This window comes from Serpula lacrymans (genome assembly GCF_000218685.1).
Source record: "Serpula lacrymans var. lacrymans S7.9 unplaced genomic scaffold SERLAscaffold_1, whole genome shotgun sequence".
Taxonomy (NCBI): domain Eukaryota; kingdom Fungi; phylum Basidiomycota; class Agaricomycetes; order Boletales; family Serpulaceae; genus Serpula; species Serpula lacrymans.
In genome coordinates this window covers 5068788-5091218 of record NW_006763290.1, presented here as the reverse complement: position 1 = coordinate 5091218, position 22431 = coordinate 5068788, and the positions used below count along the sequence as shown (strand labels likewise).

General features: G+C 46.9%; 11 protein-coding genes across 11 annotated transcripts; 5 read left to right on the top strand and 6 right to left on the bottom strand.

The window, feature by feature from the left end:
- Positions 1-986: 986 nt before the first annotated feature.
- Positions 987-3497, bottom strand: mip1 (mitochondrial intermediate peptidase; the record flags this gene model as incomplete). The annotated part of the gene is made up of 4 exons (XM_007312875.1): positions 987-1698; positions 1754-2413; positions 2469-2985; positions 3045-3497. The coding sequence occupies 4 exons, from the start codon at positions 3441-3443 to the stop codon at positions 1070-1072; spliced, it is 2205 nt and encodes a 734-aa protein (XP_007312937.1).
- Positions 3498-4000: 503 nt separating this feature from the next.
- SERLADRAFT_455619 (uncharacterized protein) lies at positions 4001-4371 on the bottom strand (the record flags this gene model as incomplete). The annotated part of the gene is made up of 1 exon (XM_007312874.1): positions 4001-4371. The coding sequence occupies one exon, from the start codon at positions 4350-4352 to the stop codon at positions 4092-4094; it is 261 nt and encodes an 86-aa protein (XP_007312936.1).
- Positions 4372-4776: 405 nt separating this feature from the next.
- On the bottom strand, positions 4777-6289 carry SERLADRAFT_345066 (uncharacterized protein; the record flags this gene model as incomplete). Its single annotated transcript, XM_007312873.1, has 6 exons — positions 4777-4959; positions 5062-5291; positions 5462-5678; positions 5744-5897; positions 5962-6060; positions 6132-6289. The coding sequence occupies 6 exons, from the start codon at positions 6287-6289 to the stop codon at positions 4777-4779; spliced, it is 1041 nt and encodes a 346-aa protein (XP_007312935.1).
- A 76-nt stretch (positions 6290-6365) lies between these two features.
- On the bottom strand, positions 6366-7139 carry SERLADRAFT_376595 (uncharacterized protein; the record flags this gene model as incomplete). Its single annotated transcript, XM_007312872.1, has 4 exons — positions 6366-6582; positions 6636-6740; positions 6792-6996; positions 7044-7139. 4 exons carry the CDS (start codon positions 7118-7120, stop codon positions 6568-6570), a joined length of 402 nt encoding a protein of 133 aa, XP_007312934.1.
- Positions 7140-7231: 92 nt separating this feature from the next.
- Positions 7232-8866, top strand: SERLADRAFT_455615 (uncharacterized protein; the record flags this gene model as incomplete). The annotated part of the gene is made up of 6 exons (XM_007312871.1): positions 7232-7561; positions 7617-7786; positions 7837-7954; positions 8013-8224; positions 8278-8421; positions 8476-8866. 6 exons carry the CDS (start codon positions 7343-7345, stop codon positions 8687-8689), a joined length of 1077 nt encoding a protein of 358 aa, XP_007312933.1.
- Positions 8867-8948: 82 nt separating this feature from the next.
- On the top strand, positions 8949-12231 carry SERLADRAFT_432710 (uncharacterized protein; the record flags this gene model as incomplete). The annotated part of the gene is made up of 11 exons (XM_007312870.1): positions 8949-9187; positions 9251-9295; positions 9352-9509; positions 9562-9767; positions 9823-9930; positions 9982-10834; positions 10895-11233; positions 11287-11397; positions 11454-11576; positions 11630-11919; positions 11971-12231. The coding sequence occupies 11 exons, from the start codon at positions 8949-8951 to the stop codon at positions 12229-12231; spliced, it is 2733 nt and encodes a 910-aa protein (XP_007312932.1).
- A 780-nt stretch (positions 12232-13011) lies between these two features.
- SERLADRAFT_364779 (uncharacterized protein) lies at positions 13012-13824 on the top strand (the record flags this gene model as incomplete). Its single annotated transcript, XM_007312869.1, has 6 exons — positions 13012-13199; positions 13251-13328; positions 13398-13431; positions 13488-13565; positions 13622-13675; positions 13747-13824. The coding sequence occupies 6 exons, from the start codon at positions 13012-13014 to the stop codon at positions 13822-13824; spliced, it is 510 nt and encodes a 169-aa protein (XP_007312931.1).
- Positions 13825-14294: 470 nt separating this feature from the next.
- SERLADRAFT_376584 (uncharacterized protein) lies at positions 14295-15285 on the bottom strand (the record flags this gene model as incomplete). The annotated part of the gene is made up of 6 exons (XM_007312868.1): positions 14295-14331; positions 14381-14835; positions 14885-14899; positions 14956-15043; positions 15100-15133; positions 15191-15285. The coding sequence occupies 5 exons, from the start codon at positions 15251-15253 to the stop codon at positions 14823-14825; spliced, it is 213 nt and encodes a 70-aa protein (XP_007312930.1).
- A 48-nt stretch (positions 15286-15333) lies between these two features.
- On the top strand, positions 15334-15917 carry SERLADRAFT_455605 (uncharacterized protein; the record flags this gene model as incomplete). Its single annotated transcript, XM_007312867.1, has 2 exons — positions 15334-15385; positions 15441-15917. A coding segment is annotated over one exon (453 nt), but the record flags the coding sequence as incomplete, so codon positions are not given.
- Positions 15918-15926: 9 nt separating this feature from the next.
- On the top strand, positions 15927-17675 carry SERLADRAFT_455603 (uncharacterized protein; the record flags this gene model as incomplete). The annotated part of the gene is made up of 1 exon (XM_007312866.1): positions 15927-17675. A coding segment is annotated over one exon (1710 nt), but the record flags the coding sequence as incomplete, so codon positions are not given.
- On the bottom strand, positions 17669-21883 carry SERLADRAFT_444616 (uncharacterized protein; the record flags this gene model as incomplete). Its single annotated transcript, XM_007312865.1, has 14 exons — positions 17669-17983; positions 18036-18144; positions 18195-18427; positions 18497-18842; positions 18898-18927; positions 18989-19125; positions 19196-19243; positions 19296-19415; positions 19469-19648; positions 19710-20410; positions 20467-21069; positions 21126-21186; positions 21240-21550; positions 21838-21883. 14 exons carry the CDS (start codon positions 21881-21883, stop codon positions 17945-17947), a joined length of 2964 nt encoding a protein of 987 aa, XP_007312927.1.
- Between the last annotated feature and the right edge of the window lie 548 nt (positions 21884-22431).

The window sequence follows — 22431 nt, the reverse complement described above, 5'->3', positions numbered from 1 at the left end:
CTGGGGTCTGGGTATGGTTGCAAATTGAGAAATCAGGTGCTCGGTTGGAATCTGGATCAGAGTCCATGGTTATATTTGAAAAAAAAGCTGGACCTGATGAACACATGGAGCTGAGTCTGGGCTGCCACATGTACGGGGGCTACGTCGGAGAAACTTGTGCGGAGTGGCTATGAATCTCTGGCCGTGTACCGAGTGTGGCTGGTGTGATAAGTGTGATAGCCCAAGTCTTTGAGAAAATTGGTGTAAACTATTCAGTGGAGTGCTTGCCAAAGAAAAATGGAATCTAGAAACTCTGAGAGGATCATATCAGGCTGTCTTTCAATGCAGCCTTCAAGGAACTATCGAAAAACTTGTTTTATCAGCACATCAGAAGAATAAAAGAAAAAACTGACACTTGCTTCCAAGCCATCAACACAGCAAGCATAACCAACTTTTGTCATACTCATAATTGATGGAAAAGTCTGAAAGTAGCTGAAATATTTGATTGCATTTTGGACCTACAAAATGATGTCTTTTTGTTGACATATTCCCATAAATACTATATTTTTGTGTGAATATGTAGAAATATGTTAACAAAAATACATTATTCTGATAAAGTCTTGTAGGTCCAAAATGCAATTAAACATTTTAACTACTTTCAGACTTTTTCATTGATTTTGGGTGTGACAAAAGTTGGTTATGCTTGCTGTGCAAGGGCACAAGACCGTCCTTGACAAGCTAGTTGGTGTCCCACTTCACCAGTGTCCCGGAAGGTCTTCCGGATGTGCCTGATGGTCCATTGACTGATTCCTAGGTAACGGCTAACATGTCTGTCCGAGAGGCCATGGATGCAAGACAATTCGTACACTAGTATCTTCTGCTCCTTGGGAATATGGCGCCACATGTTGAGTTGAGGGTTGACTTGTCTCTCCCAGACACTTCGGGTTCTTCCCGAAAATATACACTCCGCTGAAGTCCACCTGCACACTAACTCACAGGATAGGTCTATCGTTATGAAATCAGCTGTGATGTCTATTTACAACAGTAAACTATGCTACAAATTGAATGAACATTTAGACCCTCTGAGATATCAGTGTCTTCCTGGAACAGCTACCTCATCTTCAATTCGCCACCTGCCAACCTCGCGCATCGCTTCTGCGTCGCCGACCTCAAGTTCGGGAGCCCCAAGCAATGCGCTGAGCATCATCCACGGATCTTTCCCTCCACCATAACGCAAAACCTCCCTTTTGTATTTCTCGCCAGTCTCACGGTTGAGTGGGTTATCTGAAAAGACCTTGCGCCACACATGCGATGCGATGGCACGGTCAAATAAGTAGGAATAATACGTTGCACCGTACCCGAACAGATGGCTGAACTGTGTCTGGAAGGAAGTCCCTGGGGCGTGAGGGATCAAACCGCGCGTATCGTGCAAATTAGCAAGAGCGGCTGTCGAGTCAAAGTGGGGTTCGAGGACGGTTGGTGAATGATAGACCTGATCCAATACGGAGAGGAGTATCTGACTATGGGTGTCGATGGAACGACATGGGTCTTCGTGATGGTTGCCTATCTGTCTGGTCGCAGACGAGCTGTCAGGGTCAAAAAGAGAGAGAACCATTGGAGAGTTTAGGAAATGTTCCATGAGTATTGATGGGAGCTCAACAAAGTCGGTAGCGCAACGGGTACCAGCGACGTTGTGATACTCTGTTCGACCGATCATTGCTGATATATATTCAGCCAACAACCAGGAATATAATAAAAATGGCCAAGGACTCACAATGCATGGCATGTCCCATCTCGTGAAATAGTGTTAACACGTCGTGCCACTCAAGGACGGTAGGACCACGAGATATCGTGGGACGTGCGAATTCGCACAATAGAACCACTAGAGGAAGTTGGTACACACCATCTTTCCCTTTAACTTTCTGCCGTTTTACTTCTTCGAACTCTTGCGATGAACGAAGAATATCTTGTGCATTCTCCACCATGAGATCGCCAGCTTCGTCATCATCGTCAGTCCGACGTGAGCAGCGTACAGTGTAATGGGCTGCACCACATGACTTCCCCGCACGGGCAAATAAATCCGCATAAATCCATCCGATGACCCCGGAATCCTCATCTAATACTTCTAGTTTGTGTACGTTGTAATGCCATACTTCGCCCGTTAAAACTTCCGCAGGTCGAAGTGAAACTCCATATAAATGTTTAAATAGTCGTGAAAGACCCATGAACACCCGGCCTAGCGTTAAAGGAGGTAAGGCGATAGGTGGTGCTGGAGGCTCAGGAGGGCAATAATAGTCCCTATCCCACGCCTGAATAATGGGTAGTGTCGGTGCGTTGATATGGGCTTGCTTTCGCAAGCTTAAAGCATGCAAAGCGCTTCGCGCATAGGAGTTTGTGCGATCCAATAATGTATCCAGAAATTGATTGATATTCTCTACCAAATTCTACATTAGAAAACAGCCCAAAAGTGGCGCATACAGTTGGCTCACCCGGTGATTTCGCCATCTTGTCGTTGAGAGTCATGCTGGCGTAACTATCGTACCCAACCAGTCGTGCAAGTTCTGCTCGTGCGTGAAGCAGTCTCTCCAAATATTCTATTTGTTCTGGAGTGCTCGAGTGGGAAGCCATGTATACTTTTTTTCGAGGTTCTTCCGCAGGGGCAGACCGCATAATCATATGCGCTTGGAGTGATCCGGGATATACAAGAAGATCTCGTTGAGTGACGCGCGCTTGAAGCTGCAGTCTAGTTCCCATTCCATTTTGTTTTAACCCCTGAAGCTCTGATGGCTTGATAGCCGTCGGAGGGCGAGGAGCCGAAGCTTCGTTTACGAACTGCCGACCTACTGAAAGAATTTCTGATGACAAGGTTACGAACCTTTCTCGCTGTTCTGGCGGCAGGTCGATGGCAGATTTCTTGAAATCACGCCAGAAAATCAATGCGGTTTGGTGTGCTTCGGGACTGAATGACTTTACAACCTCGGGATCTGACAAGACAGCGTGTAGAACCTGATATATATATATTATTTTAGCTACCAAGGCAAGTAAATGCATGAATCGACACATACCTCGTATAAACCCACGTTAGTGTTCAAAACATTCATGAACTCGCATAACTTCTCGTAGCATTCATTGGCACTCTCAATCCACGTAGGGTCCGGGTGCGCATTTCGTACTAGCTCCGTCAAGTCTATTACACCACATAGCAAATCGCTGAGCCTGTCCAAGTTCTTGACCACTTTGAATAGTTCGGTACGTGACTCTCGTGCTCGTAGTATTCGCTCAGTCAGCAAATGGGCTCGTACCAGTGTCGAGTCCGCCAGAGCCGTGAATGCAGCAGGAGTGGTTAGTTGTGGATGTCGAAAAATACCGGTGAGAGATGTAAAAGATGGTTTCCTTCCTGCTTGTGGTTGGTCAAACAGATATGCGAGCTCTATGTCGTCTGACGAAGCGGGCAAGGTGGGCATAGCAGACGAAGCTTGTCGGTGAAATGCATATTTCTTTGCGTAGAGGCATCCTTGAAACCTGAATATCGGTTTTTGCAGCTTTGAGAAAGCGTTTGCAGCAGTCCTGGTTATCATAAATGGCGTCTAAGGCAAGTCAGAAGATCGCGTCTTCCAAAGAAATGAGCAATCCTAAATGTGGGTTCGTGTATTACATAAGGTAATACTCAATTTGGAAGTATCATTTTGCCGACAAGGAAGGTTCGTCCACAGGTGAGACAGAATCCCTTGACCCAACGTACTCCTTGGTTACATTTGGACCATCCACAAAAATTACGGAACAAGTGTACCTGATAAGTTAACACAAGACAATAACATATATCATTTTTTCACCGACAAACTAACTACATACAATGATATCCAACCACTCGTTTTGATACTAGCCAATACCGAAATACGGTCCGACGAAAAGGAGCGGATGGAATGACAATAGTAACGGATTTGACTTAATAATATGGAGGTAGAGTATGCCTGGCAGATGATGTGATGCGAGAAAAAATGGTTGAGTATGTATGGATGCGATATGATGGAAAAGAAGAAAAGAAGAGAGAATCAAAAAAAAAAACTGAACAAATATGCAGAGAACATAGAGACCGTCAACACTCTAGGACGCTAGGATTCCACGCTGAGAGCAGGGGATAGGCTACCTTCAAGGCTACGTCGGAAATCCATCGCGACGTCACTATCTTGGACAGCGTCTGAGAGATAGCTGCCATTGCCGGATGTATCGGCATTACCATTGTGGTGGCCGTTTACACCCGACAAAGCTGTGCCGTTAGGCAAAACAGACGAGCCTGAGCCTGGAGGACCTTGGATAGGCTCCACTGCGTAGAACCAGAACTTGCTCTTCTTCCGTCCTGCTACTTGCTCCATAGCAATCTCTGTAGGCTTGACTGCAGCGGCTCCGTTGACTTTGGCTTTTGAGTTGTTATTTTCATTTTCAGTAACAACGGGCGCAATAGGCGCAGCTTGAGTCACATTCCCAGAGCTCGCACTCATGGTGCTCTCCTCTGTTCGTGCCCGTTTTCGAGGTGGATGAGAAACCAAACGTGTTGACCTCCTTTCACCCCTCCAGAGACCCCAGTCGTCGTCTGGCGAAGTCCGCTTGGCAGCAGCAGTTGCAGCGGCACGTGATGATCGCCTCTGAACTATTGTTGTCGACGCTCGACGTGCATTTTGACGATCGGTGCGGAAATTAAGGAAGTCGTCCTGCTCAAACTGCTCATCATCATATTCATCATCATCTTGGTATTTATATTCATCACCCTCTTCCTGAACAACGATTCAATATAATGTTTTAGTTATCGATCATCATCAGAAATAGAAGCACAGAATATTGCTGGCTTACCTCGCTGTCTGCTGCATCGGTATAGACATAATCTGGCCGTCTGGTTTGCCTTCGAGTTCGAGTTTGTCGTATTTCTGCTTGTGCTAGCAGCAGAGCACGCTGTTCGATCTTTCGGCGGGCCTTTTGTACTCGCTGAGTAGAGCGTCAGCAAACGATCCAGACATACCAATATCAACGAAAACCCAGAAACCATCTATCTACTTAAATCTACCTACTGATGCAAGTAATACTCACCGCTATTTCAGCGTCAATGGCCCCCACTCGACTTTCGAGGTCCTTGATGAGTGCTAGGTGGGCCAGTTCTAACTTGGACTTCTTTTCGCCATTTTTGAATTTGAACTCTGGGGGTGCAGAATCCTCCAAAATCGCGATCGTGGCAATATACTCGTCTCGTGTCGAAGACACCGACTGGAAAGTAGCAGTAATTTTCCATGGGTTCGTAGATACATATATTCGGGGTGAATCTAAGATAGATTAGAACGGCGGTTAGCGGCATGCAAAATGTGCACCGGGCGGCGAGAGCCGGTATGTTACATATGTGCGCTCCAAAATAATGTGGCCTCGCCTCGCACAAATAGGCACAAATACGAAATCGAACAGCAAGACAATGAAATGATTGAAAAAACACACGGACCATCTGCAATCCAATAGCGTTTGCGCTCAGAGTCTTGACCGAGAGGAACAAGTTGCAGACTTTCCCGACTTTTGGTGTCAATCGTATCGGTGGGGACTGTGCCATCCTCCTTTTTCTTATGTTTGTTTTGACTAACCCCCCATGCGCGGTCGATTACACCCTTGATATCTGGGGCGTGCGTCAACTGCAATTCCACGAGTTGCCTTAAGATTTTGAGCTGTTGCCAAAGAGAATGACATGTCAAACGTGTTCTCGGCGTTATTTTGGGCGGAGATTACGTACTTTGAAGTCCCAGTCTGCAGCGAAAAAGCCCCCTTGCAAGCCCTCGAAGGGGTCCACATTGGCCTTTAATTCATCATCCCAGAAAACGGTCCTCTCTGACGTCTTGAAGTAGTCTGCGAGAACACTGGCAACTGTAGTTGATATCTGATCTCCACTGCCAGATCGTGATAGTGGTCAGAAGTCCATTCCCTTATCACAGGCCGCCGGACGACACTCACCTCAAGTTACGCGTCTGGGGACGAAGATTCAGTATGAACTGTTGCAGAATCTTCGATAATATGTGGTTTGGTTCACGAGACAATAAGGAATTTTCGAAACTACGATGAATCCGACGTTTGTGCGTGGGTTAGGAGGGTGTAACACGTGTACGATGGAAAAAAGTGCTTACTCCATAGGTGTTTCCAAGCCCTCGACCTTGGATCTCAGTTGCGTGAATTTGCATATGAAGGAATATATAAACATGCTCTCCCAACGGTCTCGAGGACGTGTTGCATTTGACGGAGGGCAGACGTGCCCTTTCTTTTCTGCCTGGGGCGCAGCAGACATGTTGTTGCAGAACGCGACGTGAAGGTAAGAGTGAAAGGAGCCACGGGGTTATGAGCCGTGCATCCGTAAACTATATCAAGCACAACAAATATATTACAATATAGTGGCACTCAGGCACTTGTTGTAGTTTACACGAATAATCGCGACGATTGGCATGATACGTAGCATTGTGAATGGAATATTCATGAAAAATAAGTGATCGTCCTTCTGCGCTCGCCACTAGCATATCGAACCCCAAAGAACCAACCAAAGAACTGTACGAGCGATTCGAGCGGATATTATCCTGGGCCAACCTGTGGGAATACTGTAAGAATGTGCATGGACCATGAGACGATGGAGAACATACCTTTGGAATGTCGTGGTGCTCGCTCAGTGACTCCAGCTTGGCATTGAGCTCTGCAACGCGATCCTTGTGCGTTTTGTGGGCTATTTTGGCTACTTTATCAGCCAGCTGATAGCTCCATCAGCGCCCATCAAATTTAGTATGTGTCTACCGACTCACTCTGCGTCTTTGCACATCCTCGAACCGTCTTTCAGCCTCTGTTTTCTTGTCGCTGCTACCGCCTATAGCGGGTGAATTCCTGCTGCTACCTTGAGGAGAACCAGACGTGACATCGTCCTCATCTTTGAACAACAACTCCTTCACCCGTTCTCTTTCTCGTTCTTTCTCACCGATGAGTTTCGACTTTGACTTGGATTTCTTCTTTCTGATCATTTGTTAATGCAAAAACCGAAGAGGTGTGGAAATACGCACTTTTTTACGATACCACCATCTGCCACGCCATTCTTGAACTTGAGTGAACCACCTGGTCTGAAATCGTAATCGCTCATGGACGTCCTTGGTAAAGGCAACTGTGTTTTGGCGGAGGACGGGATGAAGGACAGGGCCGCTGACGTAAGATTGACATTTGGCTGTAAACAGGGATAAACGCGGAGAGCTTCGATTTGCAGTGCCGCAGGGCAACAGAAAACTTGAGCCTTTCCCTGCAGAACACAACTCAGGTATTTTGCTTGTAACCTGGGCTGGTTCGACATTGCACATCCCGGCGAACAATGGCCATTCTCTCAACGCCCTTGCAGTATCTCAGCTCAATACCGCCTGTAACGCGTGCTTTCACGGCAGCCACCATTTGTGTTTCGTCGTTATACTTCTGGATACAATGGACGGGTGATACTATCTATGTGCCATATCTTACGCTCGTACCAGGCTCAAGTCTATTTTATCCATGGACATTTGCAACCTCAGCGCTAGTGGAAGTGAGCTTTATTGAGGTGCGCAGTAAAAATAGCTGTCCAGGGTTTTTGAAAAAACTTACCTTTTGAGCAGCTCATCGTCACCCTTCTCTTCGTTCCACCCTCGTTACGGTACTTTGAAAGACTGTGGGGAGCCATTGAGACAATCAAGTTTATCGTCGTTTGCGTCACCATTCCGAATATAATCGCTTTTGCGTTCAACTGGATAGAATACGTAGCCACGACAAATGCAGACCTTTTCTTGTACGTTTTTGCTGTTTCCAAACTGATCTCGTTTGACTGGTCCTCTATAGATACGGAATGCAGTATCATGGTCAAATGGCACTAATAACAGGTATTCTTGTCGCTTACACACAAGTCATCCCAGAGCATCAAGTTCAAGTATTGGGCGTGTTTAAAGCCCGTGTAAAAGTTGGTATTCCTCTAGATATTTCAGTGTAAAAGGACACAATCTGACATATCATCACAGAGATTGCCAATGGCTTATCTTACGTTTTCTACTATTATGACTTTCATTGGCTTCCAATGCCCGTACATCGTCATCCAATTTGGCTGGCTAGCGGCATGGGTGTATCTTCGCTTTTACAAAAAGAACACATCGGATACCGTGGGTGGAATAGAAACTTATGGCGACCGTAGCGAAACATTTGCTTTGATTTACTGGTTCCCTCCTTTGGTTCAGTGAGTATCTTTTCTAGGCTTAATCAGACTCTTTTCTAAGCCTGCTTGTACAGTCGCCCCATCTCTCTCCTTGCAAACACAGTGCACAGCATTGCAACGCGTTTCCACCTTATTCCAAACTCAGCGTCTGCTGATATAGAGTCTGGTGGGTACAGTCTAACACCTGGCGGCGCTCGTGCGGAGGCAGAAAGACGACGGTAAGAATTCTATTGTTGAACTCTGGCCCGTTTTTTTGATTCGATGAGTTACAGGGCTCTTGCGCTGAAAGCTTTAGATCAACGGTTAGCTAGCTCGTCAGCTGGTTCGCCGTCTCTCAATGGATCATCTCAGTCCCAACCCCAATCTCAGCCCTCCCGACCACCTCCCGCAGCTGTGACTCCCCGCCCAGATGAGCGAAAAGCTAGCCCTGGAACGTCTGAGGTAGACCTTGCTGATTCGCCTAGTTCCAGTGATGAGAGACGATAGTGTACTAAATCATTTATAAGTAGTAATTGTTGGGGGTTGTCCATTTCGTTGCCTGCTCTTTCATGTCATGCCATCCTGTCTTGCATTTTGCCAACTCTTTAAGCTCTCCAATACATACCATGTTACGTAATTCTCAAAGCGGTGCGAATGTAGGGCTGCAAAGCCAACCTGAACCTGATCTTGTTTGCTACGAAACTGGTCTGAAGGGCATCAGCACAGGCGACCACGACCTGCATTTCATTTTGTGCTGAGGACTGCCATGGCTCGACGTTCATCTGCTGCTTCGATTCTGTCATTCGCTCCAACAAAGAATAATGCAGACGTGTCCGCACGTCAGACATTTTCTCCGTCCACCTCAAAAGCCAAACTACCACCATCTTCGTCCTTGCTATCAAACACCTCCTCAAAGTTTCCTGATAATGCATTACACTTGAGTCCAGATGAACTGTACACGAAACATACCATTCCCGAGGTCAAGGCCGTGCAGTTACAGTTGAGGTGAGGCTTTCTCGCTTAGCTTTCTGTTCATTCATAGTGATACTCAAGACTAATTAATTACAGAGCTGATGCTGAGGCGAAACAGGAGGAACTTCGTGTCATGGTTGGGTGCGTGCTGATAGGAACGTACAAAAACGTGCTTTGACTGTACTCGGAAAGCGCAGGGAACGATATCGCGACCTTTTGCAAGCATCTACCTCCATTATCTCCATTTCAAAGTCTTCACAGCGTGTCAAAGAAGCATTAGAGGAGATTAAGGAGATTACATCTTCCCAGAATCCATCACCAACACCTAAACGAGCCTCGCAGTCCAGCAAAGATGGTGAGTAACTGATTATCTAGACGGTTCATTTGCTCATTGGTGCCTCGTGTAGACACGCATTTGCAAACGCTACAAAAGCTTTCTGCGCATGTCAAGCTACTCCTTGATGCACCAGAGCATCTGTGGCGGTTGATTGAACGAGACAAGTATTTCCATGCTGCTTGGTTATTTCTTCTAGCGAGAGTCGTTCATCGCGCTTTGGTACAAGATGATGGTCAAGACGAAGAAAGCTGGATAAACCAAGGAATAAACATACTAGTACGTACTCAACTTCACATGAAAGTGCGTGCTCCTGACATGTGGACGTGAACAGGAACAGTTCCCCCTCATACAACGGCAATGGGATACGGTATCCCACTTTCGCACACAAATCGTCCACAAGGCAACGATGTCCCTCAGGATATACAATAGACCATCAGAGGTACTATTTTCCACGGTATTTTCACTCGTTTTCTGATCACGTTGGGGTCAGGATATATGCGCAACTCTTTTGACGCTTCATTTGTTGGATTCACGACCTTTATCGGAAACATTAACTGTGTTTCTCGCACAACGATCAAAAACCTTCGGGACCCTCCTTACTAAAACTACAGAAACCCCTTCTACATCTATACCGGCTGCTAATCAACATAATGGTCAAGCCAATGGACATCTTCCACAGGGAACTGTACCAAAGTCTGGGGTAAAACCTACCAAAGTTCAAGTTCGCATGATAAAAATTTCGATTCAAACCGCTTTTGACGTTATGTCACGAACCGTTAACACCGCGCGAGATGTTTTTCAAGAGAGTTCCGAAGAGGCTCGGCATTCGATGATTGGGCAAGTGCTGAAGCATATACAATTCGACTCGTCTTCATCTACTGTGGAATTATCATCTCTTCCATCGGAGCTTTTACTAGACACGCAGACGCTTCTTGCTGGCCTGCCGTCCGCTGCACAATTCAATCTTCTTCCCGCAAACATTAGTTCTTATAAGCCTTACGTCGATTTGGATTCTGCATCCTCATCAGTGCCACAAGCTCTTTTGTTTCAGAAGCTGGATGCCTGGTTTACGCATGCAGCGGATAGTTCGCGAAATGCGTTGACGAAGTGGTTTTCTGGTCTCAGCACGGTCAAGGATGTGTGGAGTGTCAGAACATCTCTCAGGAAATGGTTGCAGAGCGATTCACAACTTGAACAGAAGGAGCAGCTGAAGCTCAAAACCGTTATGGATGAAGCCGTCCGTCATCGCGTCACTTCCATTTGGAAGTCTGTATTACTGGAAGCTGAAGAAGCATTCTGTAAGCAGCTATCGTCAGTTACCATAATAGATTCAGTAATGCAAGGTTTGCCTTTCGTTTTTGCCGAGTGCAATTCAACTTTCAACTGATTTGGCTTATACATAGAGTGTGCACCATTAGAACATTTGTTTCGGACACCAACGCTACCTACATTTCCCCCAGCTGGCGCCGGACTTTCAACATCAGAAGCCACTCTACTCACGTATCGAAGTACTCTGCGACAGCAGCTAAGCGGTCGGACACCATACTTGGACTCAGTGTTGAGCACTCTAGAAAAATGTAGCGCAACTCTGCAAAGGGATTTTTCTCGAATTACAGCGGGAGACGATGACAGAGACTTAGCTGCTACGCTGAGAGAGGCATATCGACCTGATGCGGAGGTTTTTTGTGACAAGCTTGTGAATGCTTTGAATTTGGCTGCCGAAGAAGCAATGAAGCGATCCGGTAGGCAAAGCTCGTACAGTTATGAGAGTCCCCTTTTTGACATTTTGTCCCAGACGTCGATAGCGGGATAAAGACTCTGGTGCTTATTAGCCGAACAGCGTCTGAGTTGTCACTTTCGTCTCCTTTCGTCTCAGGGATCAGCTGCGATGACTTGGCAGCAGAAGGTAAGATCGTCGCCGCCTCTCCCATCTAATGATGAAAAGCTGACAGCCACATTTAGCGTTTCGAGCCAAAACGTGCGCCGTTCACGACCGTATTACTGCTTTTTGGTTGGATCACACGGTATCGCACGCTATTTCTGAGTATACCCGTTTAATAAGGTTGTCCAAGCTGTCATCTTCACGTGAGTTCGTTCAATGCCGCATTTTACGGGTAATTGAATAGTATTTTCCCCAGAGTCTCCTTCAGGCCCATCAGCAGCTCTCATAGAGTCGCTACTATCGTTATCGACAGGTTGTCATAGCCTGGGTCTTTCCCACGAACCACATCTTCTCTCCAAAATAGCACAGAAAGCACTCGTGTCATATTGTTCCTCCTTCATCGAGACTACTGACAGGGGAATCAAAACGAGCGGCTTACAGGCTCTGTATGATCTGACATTTCTCAGCAAGCTGTCGTCGAGTTGGAACGTGAAGGAAATGAACTCGTCGCCATTGGATTCTGCTTTAGAACTGTTGCGATTTAAGGTCAGTCGCTTGGGAAAGGTTCTTCGCGGCGTAAGATTAATCATATGGTAGACATCGAGCGATGGATCAAATTCCCTTGGAGGGGACCCAGAACGTGCAGCGTCGGATCATATTATGAGAATGCAAGTATTACTATCAGCATTGCTGTCCCCTTCGACCTCCATTTCTCCCACATCGAAAGAGCACGGTGACAAGCTCTCGGCTCTTTTGACTTATGGAGTCCCTGTGATTGATGCCTCATTCCAGTCTGTGACGGAATTGGCCAAACCCTCAGCCCGATTTGGACTATTGTTGATCAACACGAGCGGATGATTAATTGCTGAGATGGTCCTGTTTTACCTACGTGGGTCTTCTATCTACCCCACCTTACTTTTCGATCATGCACTATAGTAGAGCGTTAACGCCAATGTCATTATCTCCGTGGCACTTTCCACCTCGAAAGGAATGAATTCGTACCGTCTTGATGGTCCTGGACTATGCAGCTAAGGCAAACAGCGTGATGTACTTGATTCTTAACTCAATGCGACACGGGCTACTACATGAAACCTGCGGGTTACTTGGGCATGGCTATGCATTTCTTCTTGATGCATGGTCGATTCTGATTCTGCGCGTGAAGTTGGTGGCAGTGTCAGCTTCTGAATGATGATCTATAGTCCCTATTTTGCTTACATGGCGATACTGTGGCTTTACCCAAGACTATACGGGGACCTCTCATGCTGAGCAACATCCCACCGGTAGTGCTTCATAATGATGGTACGTACCCTGATCAAGTTATAGTGACCTTTGATCCTATGTGCAGTGCTAATATATATGGACTGATACGCCTTGGTTTCACCAGCACATTGCTGGCCGATAAGATTTTGTGCAGGTCACACCAGTCCTCTACGCTATATTACTGCGTTGTCACAGTTGACCTTGTGGTCACATATATGCTGGTCATTTATTCCTAGGCTACGTTGGGGCACATCAATCTCAAGTGCGCAAGACTGCCCAGCTCTGCAGATATTGACGCTCCATATTGACCAGTACGTGTTGTTTTCATGAAAGTAAATCGACTTACCGTTCTAAATATTCATAACAAACATAGTACAAATGGACGACGTTATTCCTGATCTGCATAACTTGGCTCCTATCTACCTATTCCTACTTATTGCTGGTGGTCAAGTTGGCTTACCGATTATCGCCTTCACGTACGTCTTCTCGAAGAGAATCTCGAGATGCTCAACCATTATCAATTACTGCGTCACTTGGATCATCTACTCAGTGGTTTATAGCCTTTAGTACGTGTTTATCTTTGAATCACTGAGTTCGTCTTTGACTCTATATGTCAGCTTTTACGGTGGCGGTCGCAAAGCCTCACAACAACTCTGTGTTGTCCAAGCATCCCTGATCCAGGGTGCGCCGCCAATGTAAGATACACTTTATACCCCCATTGCCCAGGTCGATTTCGATTTCTCATGAGCATTATTATTTCATAGGGCGGTTGTTGCATCCTTATCTGTAGTCATTAGCGTGAGTGCTGCTGAGGCACCGCTATTGGTAGTCCTCTTTTACTTACCTTCCCACAGACGTGGAGCACCTTCCATTGGCAAGATCACGATCATCCCTTCATTGACCGGATACCGCGCCCTTTGTGGTTCTTCATGGTATGAGCGGTTCATTCGACGTTATTTCCAAAAACTCCTCTGACGCCTCGTAAAAGATATTGGCACCTCCATATATCGTGCTCTTTATGTTCTCGTTGGCTTTTGGCCTGGTGAGTACTTTATGCGAGCCGAACTAGTTCCTCGTCACAGTCCCACTGATTCACGGCTCTTTTGACAAAAGTTCAACATCGGAAAGGGATTGGCACGTCCAACTAATGGTCTATATTGCTCTATTTGGCTTGAGCCTGACTCAATGTAAGGATTTGTCAATATTTTGTAGTCAATTAGCTGATGGTCACCGTTCTTTAGGATAAAACTCTTAGTCCCATCGTTCTGCGCAGCCATAATGATAGTGATCGTGTTCTTTGAAAGTAAGCAATTCAAATTAACACCATGCTATGTATATATCCTGATTGATAACTTGTACTGGCCTAGTTGCTATTACTGTGCAATACTATCGTCGCTGGAATAAGATCAAACGTGCATTTCCACTGGTGGATAGGAAATCATCCACTACACTAGTCTTCCGTATTGGGCTATTTTGTCTGTACTCCTGGGCATCATTGTCGTACGTTTTATCATCTATCCGCCTACACAACTTAACCAGTCCTGTAGGGCCGTTGTATTTTTTCTAACAGACCTGCCAAATTCCTGGCAGTACATGATTCCGACCGCTCGTTAGTTCCAAGACTCTTTCACTACCTGATGAAATTATTAATTTTATATTAGTGCCGTTCGCATCTTTCATAGTTTTCGGGATGCAGAAGGTTGGTTAGATAGATTGGCCATCTCTATTTTACTCACGAGAGTTATACAGGACTTAGTTGCGATATGGTTCCCATGGGTAATGCGCAAACGGCCAGCATCGATGGTAACGAAGACACAGAGCAGCCGCCCTGTGAGTGCAATGACTTGCAGTACATTGGTGTGATCCCAAAGCTAAAAGTCTGGGATCAACTTTTGATGATCATACTGCATGCAACATGCCGCAGAAGTCACAAGCATCCTGCCGGACACGACACCACTCTTCCACGAGGCAGTGCTATCACTGTACCCACGAAATGGAAGATGAACATCAGATGAGCTGGCATGTCTGGTGTGGGTTAGCCTGTATGTTTTGGACAGGACACTCTTGACATATATTTCAAACACTGGCGACGTATATCTGGATTCCCAAGTGGTACATAGAATGCGCCATTTTTCCACCTGTGATTATACAATAAACTAGGACAATGGATAAAAAGGAGTGAAAGTAGATTATGCGCCTCCCCTGTGTAGAAATAAGATATGGGTCAATTTCTGAAACGAGATGCACGTACACAAGGATATTATTTCTGGAAAACGCGGTCAGAAAATATGAGCAAATGTAATGAATGGCAAAATTGCTCACATAGGAATATGGATCAGTTTCACAAGATACCCGATGAATCCCATTACAACGAAGCCAGTAGCAACAGCCTTGGATATTTGAGTGAATTCTGAAAACAGCCTCAGTACACGCGTCCGCTTCATATACTTTCGAACGAGAGCGAACCCTTTTGACTTGGTTTCGTGCAACGTGTTATGAACTATAGACCCAGCTTCGTAAGTAATTGCTGGCAGAATTGCATGACAATAAGACAAACCTGGTTTCCATCGTGGATGAACTGTTGAGGGACCTCAATGAATTCCTTGAATTTTTCAGACATGGCCAGGTAGTAGTAAATAAGAAAACGTCGCTGCCTGTCATTCGCTGTAATGCGCCTATGTTCTACGTGGCCGTTTTCCCACGGCATTTTATCTGCATTTCACCAAGTCCAATTTATAGCAGGAAACCAAAGGTGCGTACTACGAGTATTCTCAGCAGCAATACTTTACTAACCACTGAAAATGCAGTTCAGTGTTTAAAGGCGCGCATGAATGTCCTTTAGTTCTGCTCTGCCTCGGGTAGAACGCCTCGCAGTCCTTTTCAGCCGTCACAACTACAGGTTAACCCTTCGGAACCAATGTCGTCCCAAAACCATCAATGTCCCCTTTCATTCCACCGCGAAGCGATGGACGACACCAGTAGAAAGCCCGTCTTTGCCTTTGAAAGATATCCTAGAGAAGCTTCATCTTTCAGTATGGTTGAATAACGTTGCAGGGGTACACCAATATTATCCTGCTCTTATGATAGCCTATGCAAGGCTTAAAAAATCGTTAAGGAACTCCGTGGAACAACCTCCCCTCAGCCGCGCCCAAATATCTGACATCCTAAACACGCTCGCTGTCTCTGCCAGACCCTTTGACCTCGAGTTGATAGAGAAGATACTTGCGGACATGTCTAAGGTATTCGGATTCGAAGTCAAAGCGTCTATCCACAACGCTATCGTTCGTGGTCTCTTAAAGAATGGGAATGTACAGACTCTCCATCATTGGCTTATGACTCTACCTCAGAAGCCGAGTAATTTCTCGCCTACCCTGATGCAATGGCATTGGTTCTTGGAGCATTGTATAGAAGTCGGGGAGGTTGGTATACTTCTTCCGACAGTGATGAAGATGCATAGATCTGGCCGTAGACCTACAAACGAGACATTCAAGATCCTTCTCGCAGTCCTATTCCAAACTGCGCCTCACATCAAAAACTTTTATGAAATCATCGATGCAATGCAACGCGCCAGAGTGCCCTATGATGGAGTGATGGCAAATATCCTCTATGAAGGATTCGCCAAGCACCAGCTCTTTGAACATGCCGAGGAAATAACATCCACGTATAAAGAGCGAATAGGTAGCATCGTGAGGTCACAAAGTCGGCAAACATGGGAATGGGATGATAAAATAATCAGGCAGGTTGGGCGCAAAGGAGTCAGACCTGCCGTGTCGCTGTGCTTGAAGCTGATGGACGAAGGCTACACCCCCTCTCGCCATACGTTGACGGTCATTCTGAAGGATTCCCAGAACGTAGAACAGTTGCGATACGTAGAGAAAAACCTTGGCGTTGAAGCGGACTTGCTGCACTGGTCCATGTTGATCGGGAATGCTGTTCGTGCTGGACGCGTGTATACTGCGCTATCGATATACGACGAAGTCAAAGTCACCGGTCTACGAATAGATACACCCCTCGTCCACCCAATCATCAGTGCCCTCTGCCACTCTACACTCAAACAACCTGACGATGCTGCCATCGACCGAGCGCTGGATATCTACAAAGACTTGGTTCATGCAACATCCGATATAGACCCCACGCAGCCTTCGACCAATGACTCTCTTTTCCACTCTCGTGGCCCTGATGCCAATGTGTACAACGTTCTCCTGAAAACATTGGGTTCCTCCTCGAACGTGCAGAAATACTACCCTATAGCTTTGTCTCTGCTAGAGGATATACAAGCGAGAGAAGTCACTTTGGATAACCCCATGGCCATCGCCGCCGTCCTCACCCTCCTCATGCGTTGCTCGTCAAGCTTCACAGAGGCTTTCGACGTGTATAAGCGGATGTGCAGACGGCACATCGGCCCCAAACTAGACGCCAAAGCGTACGCAGCTGTTTTGAACGAGTTCTGCAAGCTCTCGTTCGGCAACGAGAGCGACCTACCCTCTGTTTGGCATTATTTTGAGATCGTAAAGGACATGAGAGCTGCTGGGAACGAGATCAGTGTGGAGGTGTACACCATTCTTCTACGTCAGCTTGCCGTACTGGCAAGTGGTATGTCAGACCAGTCAAAGGACAATCTGCTAGCTGCTATTCGCCGCGTGCACAACCACCTCACTCTCGATCCGTCCGTCTCACCAGACACAGCACTCTGGAATCAGCTCATGGATACTTACCAGCGGGCAGGCTGCTTTGCAGAAGCTTATAGGGTGTGGGAATCAGTGTATGTTAGCGGAAGTTTCGACCATGTCAGCGTCAATATCATCCTGGATGCTTGTGGATTTGCAGGGGCTTGGCAGACGGCGATGCAGATTTGCATGAATCTGTCGAAGTTGGGCTTTACGTTTAGCCAAAAGAACTGGAACGCGTGGTTGGAGTGCATGTGTCGACTAGGGAAGCTTAACGAGGCGGTCAAGGCCGCTTGTTTGGAGATGGGAAAGGACCAGAAGGACGTTGCGCCTGATATTGAAAGCGTACGGATATTGGTGTCGTTTGCATCTCGGACTAACCAGGCGGATGAAGTGAGATCACGGATTGAGCGATATTTACCAGAGTTGTGGGCGACGCTTCCAGAATCCTTGCGTTCTGGATAGGTGGTGTAATATAGGACAAACGATGGATGATCAATACACTAATAATTGTTTAAAGTACATAAGCGCATGGTTGAGCAATGCGCAAGATGAAAGAGTTCTAGAGGAATAGCAACCCGACGCCCAAAATGCAGAAGTGAAAAGTCTATAAGTCTATGTGGAAAATAGGTAGAAAAGCCAGCTTATGAATGAGCGCTCTCTTCAACAGATGGACAGTCGCACTGGAACAAGGGAGTCAATAGACTGGAGTGCTACTATCTGTAATACACTTACAATTAAGTTAAGGTCACCATAGGCATCATCTATGCGAGATACTGTCGGCCAGAACTTCCTTTCACGGAGCCATGGCATAGGGTAGGCAGCAGCCTCACGGGAGTAGGGACTATCTGGGGTGTCAGCACGCCCCACCAATGTTTGAGGAGATAGACTAACCGATCCCATTCCTTATCAGACAAGACAATCGCAGCCATGGGGTGAGGAGCATTCTTAAGCAGGTTGTTCTCTTTGGGCTGCTTGCCAGTGATGATATCCTCTGCTTCTTGGCGGATCTGGATCATAGCATCGCAGAACCTGTCGATCTCCTCCAGCGTCTCCGATTCCGTGGGCTCGATCAACATACACGTTGAAATCGGCCACGAGCAAGTAGGAGGGTGGAATCCATAGTCCTATAAATCACAACCCAAGAAAGCATTAACATCATTGCACTGTAGCACGAGCAGAACGTGATAAATCACCTGCAGCCTCTTCGCAAAGTCCGTGACTTTCAGCCCTGCAGCCTTATCAAACTCTGCAAGGTCGATCAGCAGCTCATGTGCTACCCGTCCGTTGTTGTTCTTGAACCTGAGGTTGTAGTGGCTGGAAAGGCGGTGCGCCATGTAGTTCGCGTTCAACAAAGCGATGTTCGTGGACTCGGAAAGGCCCTCTCCGCCAAGCATTTTGATGTAAGCCCACGAAATCAACAAGATAGATGCGCTGCCAAATGGAGCGGCTGAGACAGCATCAATAGCTTTGTCACCGCCCGTTGCTACGATAGGGTGAGTGGGAAGGAAGGGGGTAAGATGTTCAGCAACACAGATCGGTCTACACGTTCTAGAGCTCAGTGCAGATCATAATTGATTTCCAGGACAAAACATACCCAACTCCTGGACCACCACCTCCGTGTGGACTGTGAAACAGGGAATCAAAGTCAGCATCAGGAGTAAAATTTGCATATTGATTTTGCTTACATAGCAAAGGTCTTGTGTAAGTTCATGTGGCATACGTCGCCTCCACAAGTGGCAGGGTTCGTCAAACCAATCTGGGCGTTGAGGTTGGCTCCATCTAAATAAACTTGCCCACCAAAGTCGTGGATAGTTTTGCAGGCCTAACGGTGCACCATCATCGCCATTAGTACAAATGATACTATCAATCAAATAAAATCTTATAAAACGCACATCTGTTACACCATCCTCGAAAACACCAAACGTGGAAGGATAGGTAATCTTGAGATGCAAGTAAGCAAACAGATATCGTCATATATCTAGGCAGTCGTACCATGAATGCGGCTAGGTTATCCTTATGTTTCTCAGCCTTCGCCTTGAGATCTTCCAAATCAAGGTTACCATCTGCATGTGTCTTGACAGGCACGACTTTCAAACCAGCCATCATGGCAGACTATACAGAGACATCAGTCAAATTCTACAATTTTTTCGTGAAAGAATACACACAGCGGGATTTGTACCGTGGGCGCTAAGTGGAATCAGGCAGACATCGCGATGGCCTTCACCGCGCGATTCATGGTATGCTTTGATGACCGTTAACCCGGTATATTCGCCTGCCGCTCCAGAGTTAGGCTGGACAGAGCAAGCATGGAAACCGGTAATCTTGCAAAGGTCTGATTCAAGTTCCTGTATTTAAAAAGATCATCAATCGTATCAAACTGGCCTCAACAAAGACACCAGTACACACCTGAATGATATGTTGGTAACCTTGCACTTGATCAACAGGTGCGAACGGATGCACAGCGCCGAACTCGGGCCAGGTGAGTGGGATCATGCTACTCGTGCTGTTAAGCTTCATCGTGCAGCTTCCAAGGGGGATCATCGCATGTACGAGCCCAAGATCGCGCGACGACAGATGGAAGATGTAACGCAGCATTTCTGTCTCAGAATGGTGCTTGTTGAACACGGGGTGTGGGAGGAACTCAGACGTGCGCTGCAGTTCGAGAGGAATTGATGGTACTTCAGGAACAGGGAAATCAGATAGGGAGGCCGACGGTGCGGAAGCTGCTGGAGCAAAGACGTTGATGAGAGCAATGAGGTCTCTTGGGCTGACACTCTCGTCTAGAGTTAGACCAACATGACGATCATCTACTCGGCGAAGGTTAATACCTGCAGCAACAGCAGCAGCATGTACCGAATCTGCGTCCTTAGCAGCTACAGAGACATCGATAGTGAGCGTGTCAAAGAACGAGTCATTCGTGGCCTTATATCCAAGTCGTTCCACAGCGGTCTTGAGCACCTGTGTATAGCCATGCACCTTGTTCGCGACTCGGCGCAGTCCGCCAGGACCATGGTAGACAGCATACATGGCAGCCATATTTGCAAGAAGCGCTTGTGACGTGCAGATGTTGCTCGTCGCCTTTTCACGACGAATATGTTGTTCCCGAGCTATTAACCAGAAAGGTCAGGATAAATACCTCTTGGCTAGCTGGTGATACACTTACTCTGTAAGGCCAGCCTATATGCGGGGTTACCCATGGTATCACGGCTACGACCAATCAGCCTTCCAGGCATCTTGCGCTTAAGTTTGTCCGTCACTGCAAAGAAAGCACCGTGTGGTCCACCGTAACCGGCAGGAACACCGAAACGCGCAGAATTTCCAAGGACGATATCAGCACCCCATTCACCCGGAGGCTTGAGCATGGTAAGTGCAAGAAGATCCGTCGCGCATACAACCAGGGCATTAGCAGCATGTACCGAGTCAGCAAGGGCACTGAAGTCCTTGATTTGACCGTTAACGTCTGGGTATTGTACCAGAACACCAGAAAGATCAGCACGAAGAGCTTCGTCGGTCAAAGCCGCGTTAACGTCGGAAATAACAAGCCGAATACCAAAACCCTTGGCACGCGTTTTGAGAACGGAGACCGTTTGGGGAAGGACACCGCTGTCAACCAGGAACGTTTTCTTTTTCTGATTAGAGTGAACATACGCCATTACCATGCCTTCAGCAGCAGCAGTAGCCTCGTCGAGAAGAGAGGCATTGGCAATATCCATAGCAGTCAAAGATGTAATCATGGTTTGAAAGTTGACCAGAGACTCGAGGCGACCTACAGAAGGAGATATTAGCCGAAGCGCAGGCAAAAAGAACGTCAAGAGGATTTACCTTGGGCTATTTCAGGTTGGTATGGGGTATAGGGCGTATACCAAGCTGGATTTTCCATTACCTGGATTGATATAAGAGATTGATTTTGAGACCGACAAATACATGGATACTTACGTTCCGTAAAATAACAGGGGGTACTACAGCATTATGGTATCCCATTCCAATGTAGCTCTTGAGCGGTTTATTGAGACGGCCAAGTTCTTTTGCTCTTGCATGCAGCTCCGACTCACTCCACGCAGGAATGGACGCATCACTTATGGATGACTCTGCAACTCGGATCTTGTGAGGGACTGTATCTGCAAGGAAAGCATCCATGGACGCATAGCCCAATTTGGAGAGCATAGATGCAGCTTCATCGTCGTCAGGACCTATATGCCTATCTGAAAACGTGTCTAAGGGTGCAAACAGCGTGGAGGGAGCCTTCGCTGTCGCAAGAGAACGCGAAAGATAGGTAAGACGGAAGGAGGACGGGTGAGAAAGAGAGCAAAGGGCGGATGGCCTGAGACGAGCTAGGGCGACTCTCAAGGGAGCCATCGCGAGCAGGAAGCTGCGATGGTGGTGGGAGATAACAGGAAATAAAAAATGCAGGTGTGGTAAAATAAAGCGAGGGATGTTCACCGAGCCAGATTTCCATTCACCGAGTACATACGTTAGCTTCTGCCAGATAAGCTAGCCGGGACAAGCGGAAACGGAACAACACCTCCATTTACACCTTTCTGAGACAGCATGAGCACTGAGAACATTTGTGGGGACGACATGGCGTTTCTTCCGTCGAGGACAAGAGCAAAGACTCGAGCCCGACTTTATATCTTTCCGTCGATGCTGCCATTTAGCTAGGGTCTACTCAAAAAACTTTTTACACCAAGATAACGCGTCTCGGATCACCTGATATACCTTTTTAGGAAATACCGCCACGCGATTATCTACCCGACTCAACTTTAGGCTTTTTAGCAGTCCTCTTCTCAAGGCACGCTTTCTCAGTCCTCTCTACAGTCATCATTGCAGTATCTTACAGTGTACATTTGTGTATTTCAGCTATACTTCACCTCTGACACGCATTGTGCGTGGAGTTAAATGCCAACATTGCCCAGAGAACCAGCCCAAATCCAGTCGCGAACGCGGAAGCGGGGAGCCGCTGAAATCCCAAGTTACTCATACCATATACAGCTCTAGGATTCCCCACAGAAACAGCGCATCTTCAAGGCATCAACATAAGCCCATCCACACATGCAGTTCGAATGAAACCGACTACATCCTCCGACCGACTTCTAAATACATATTTTTACGTCTCAGCATTGTCGACGGA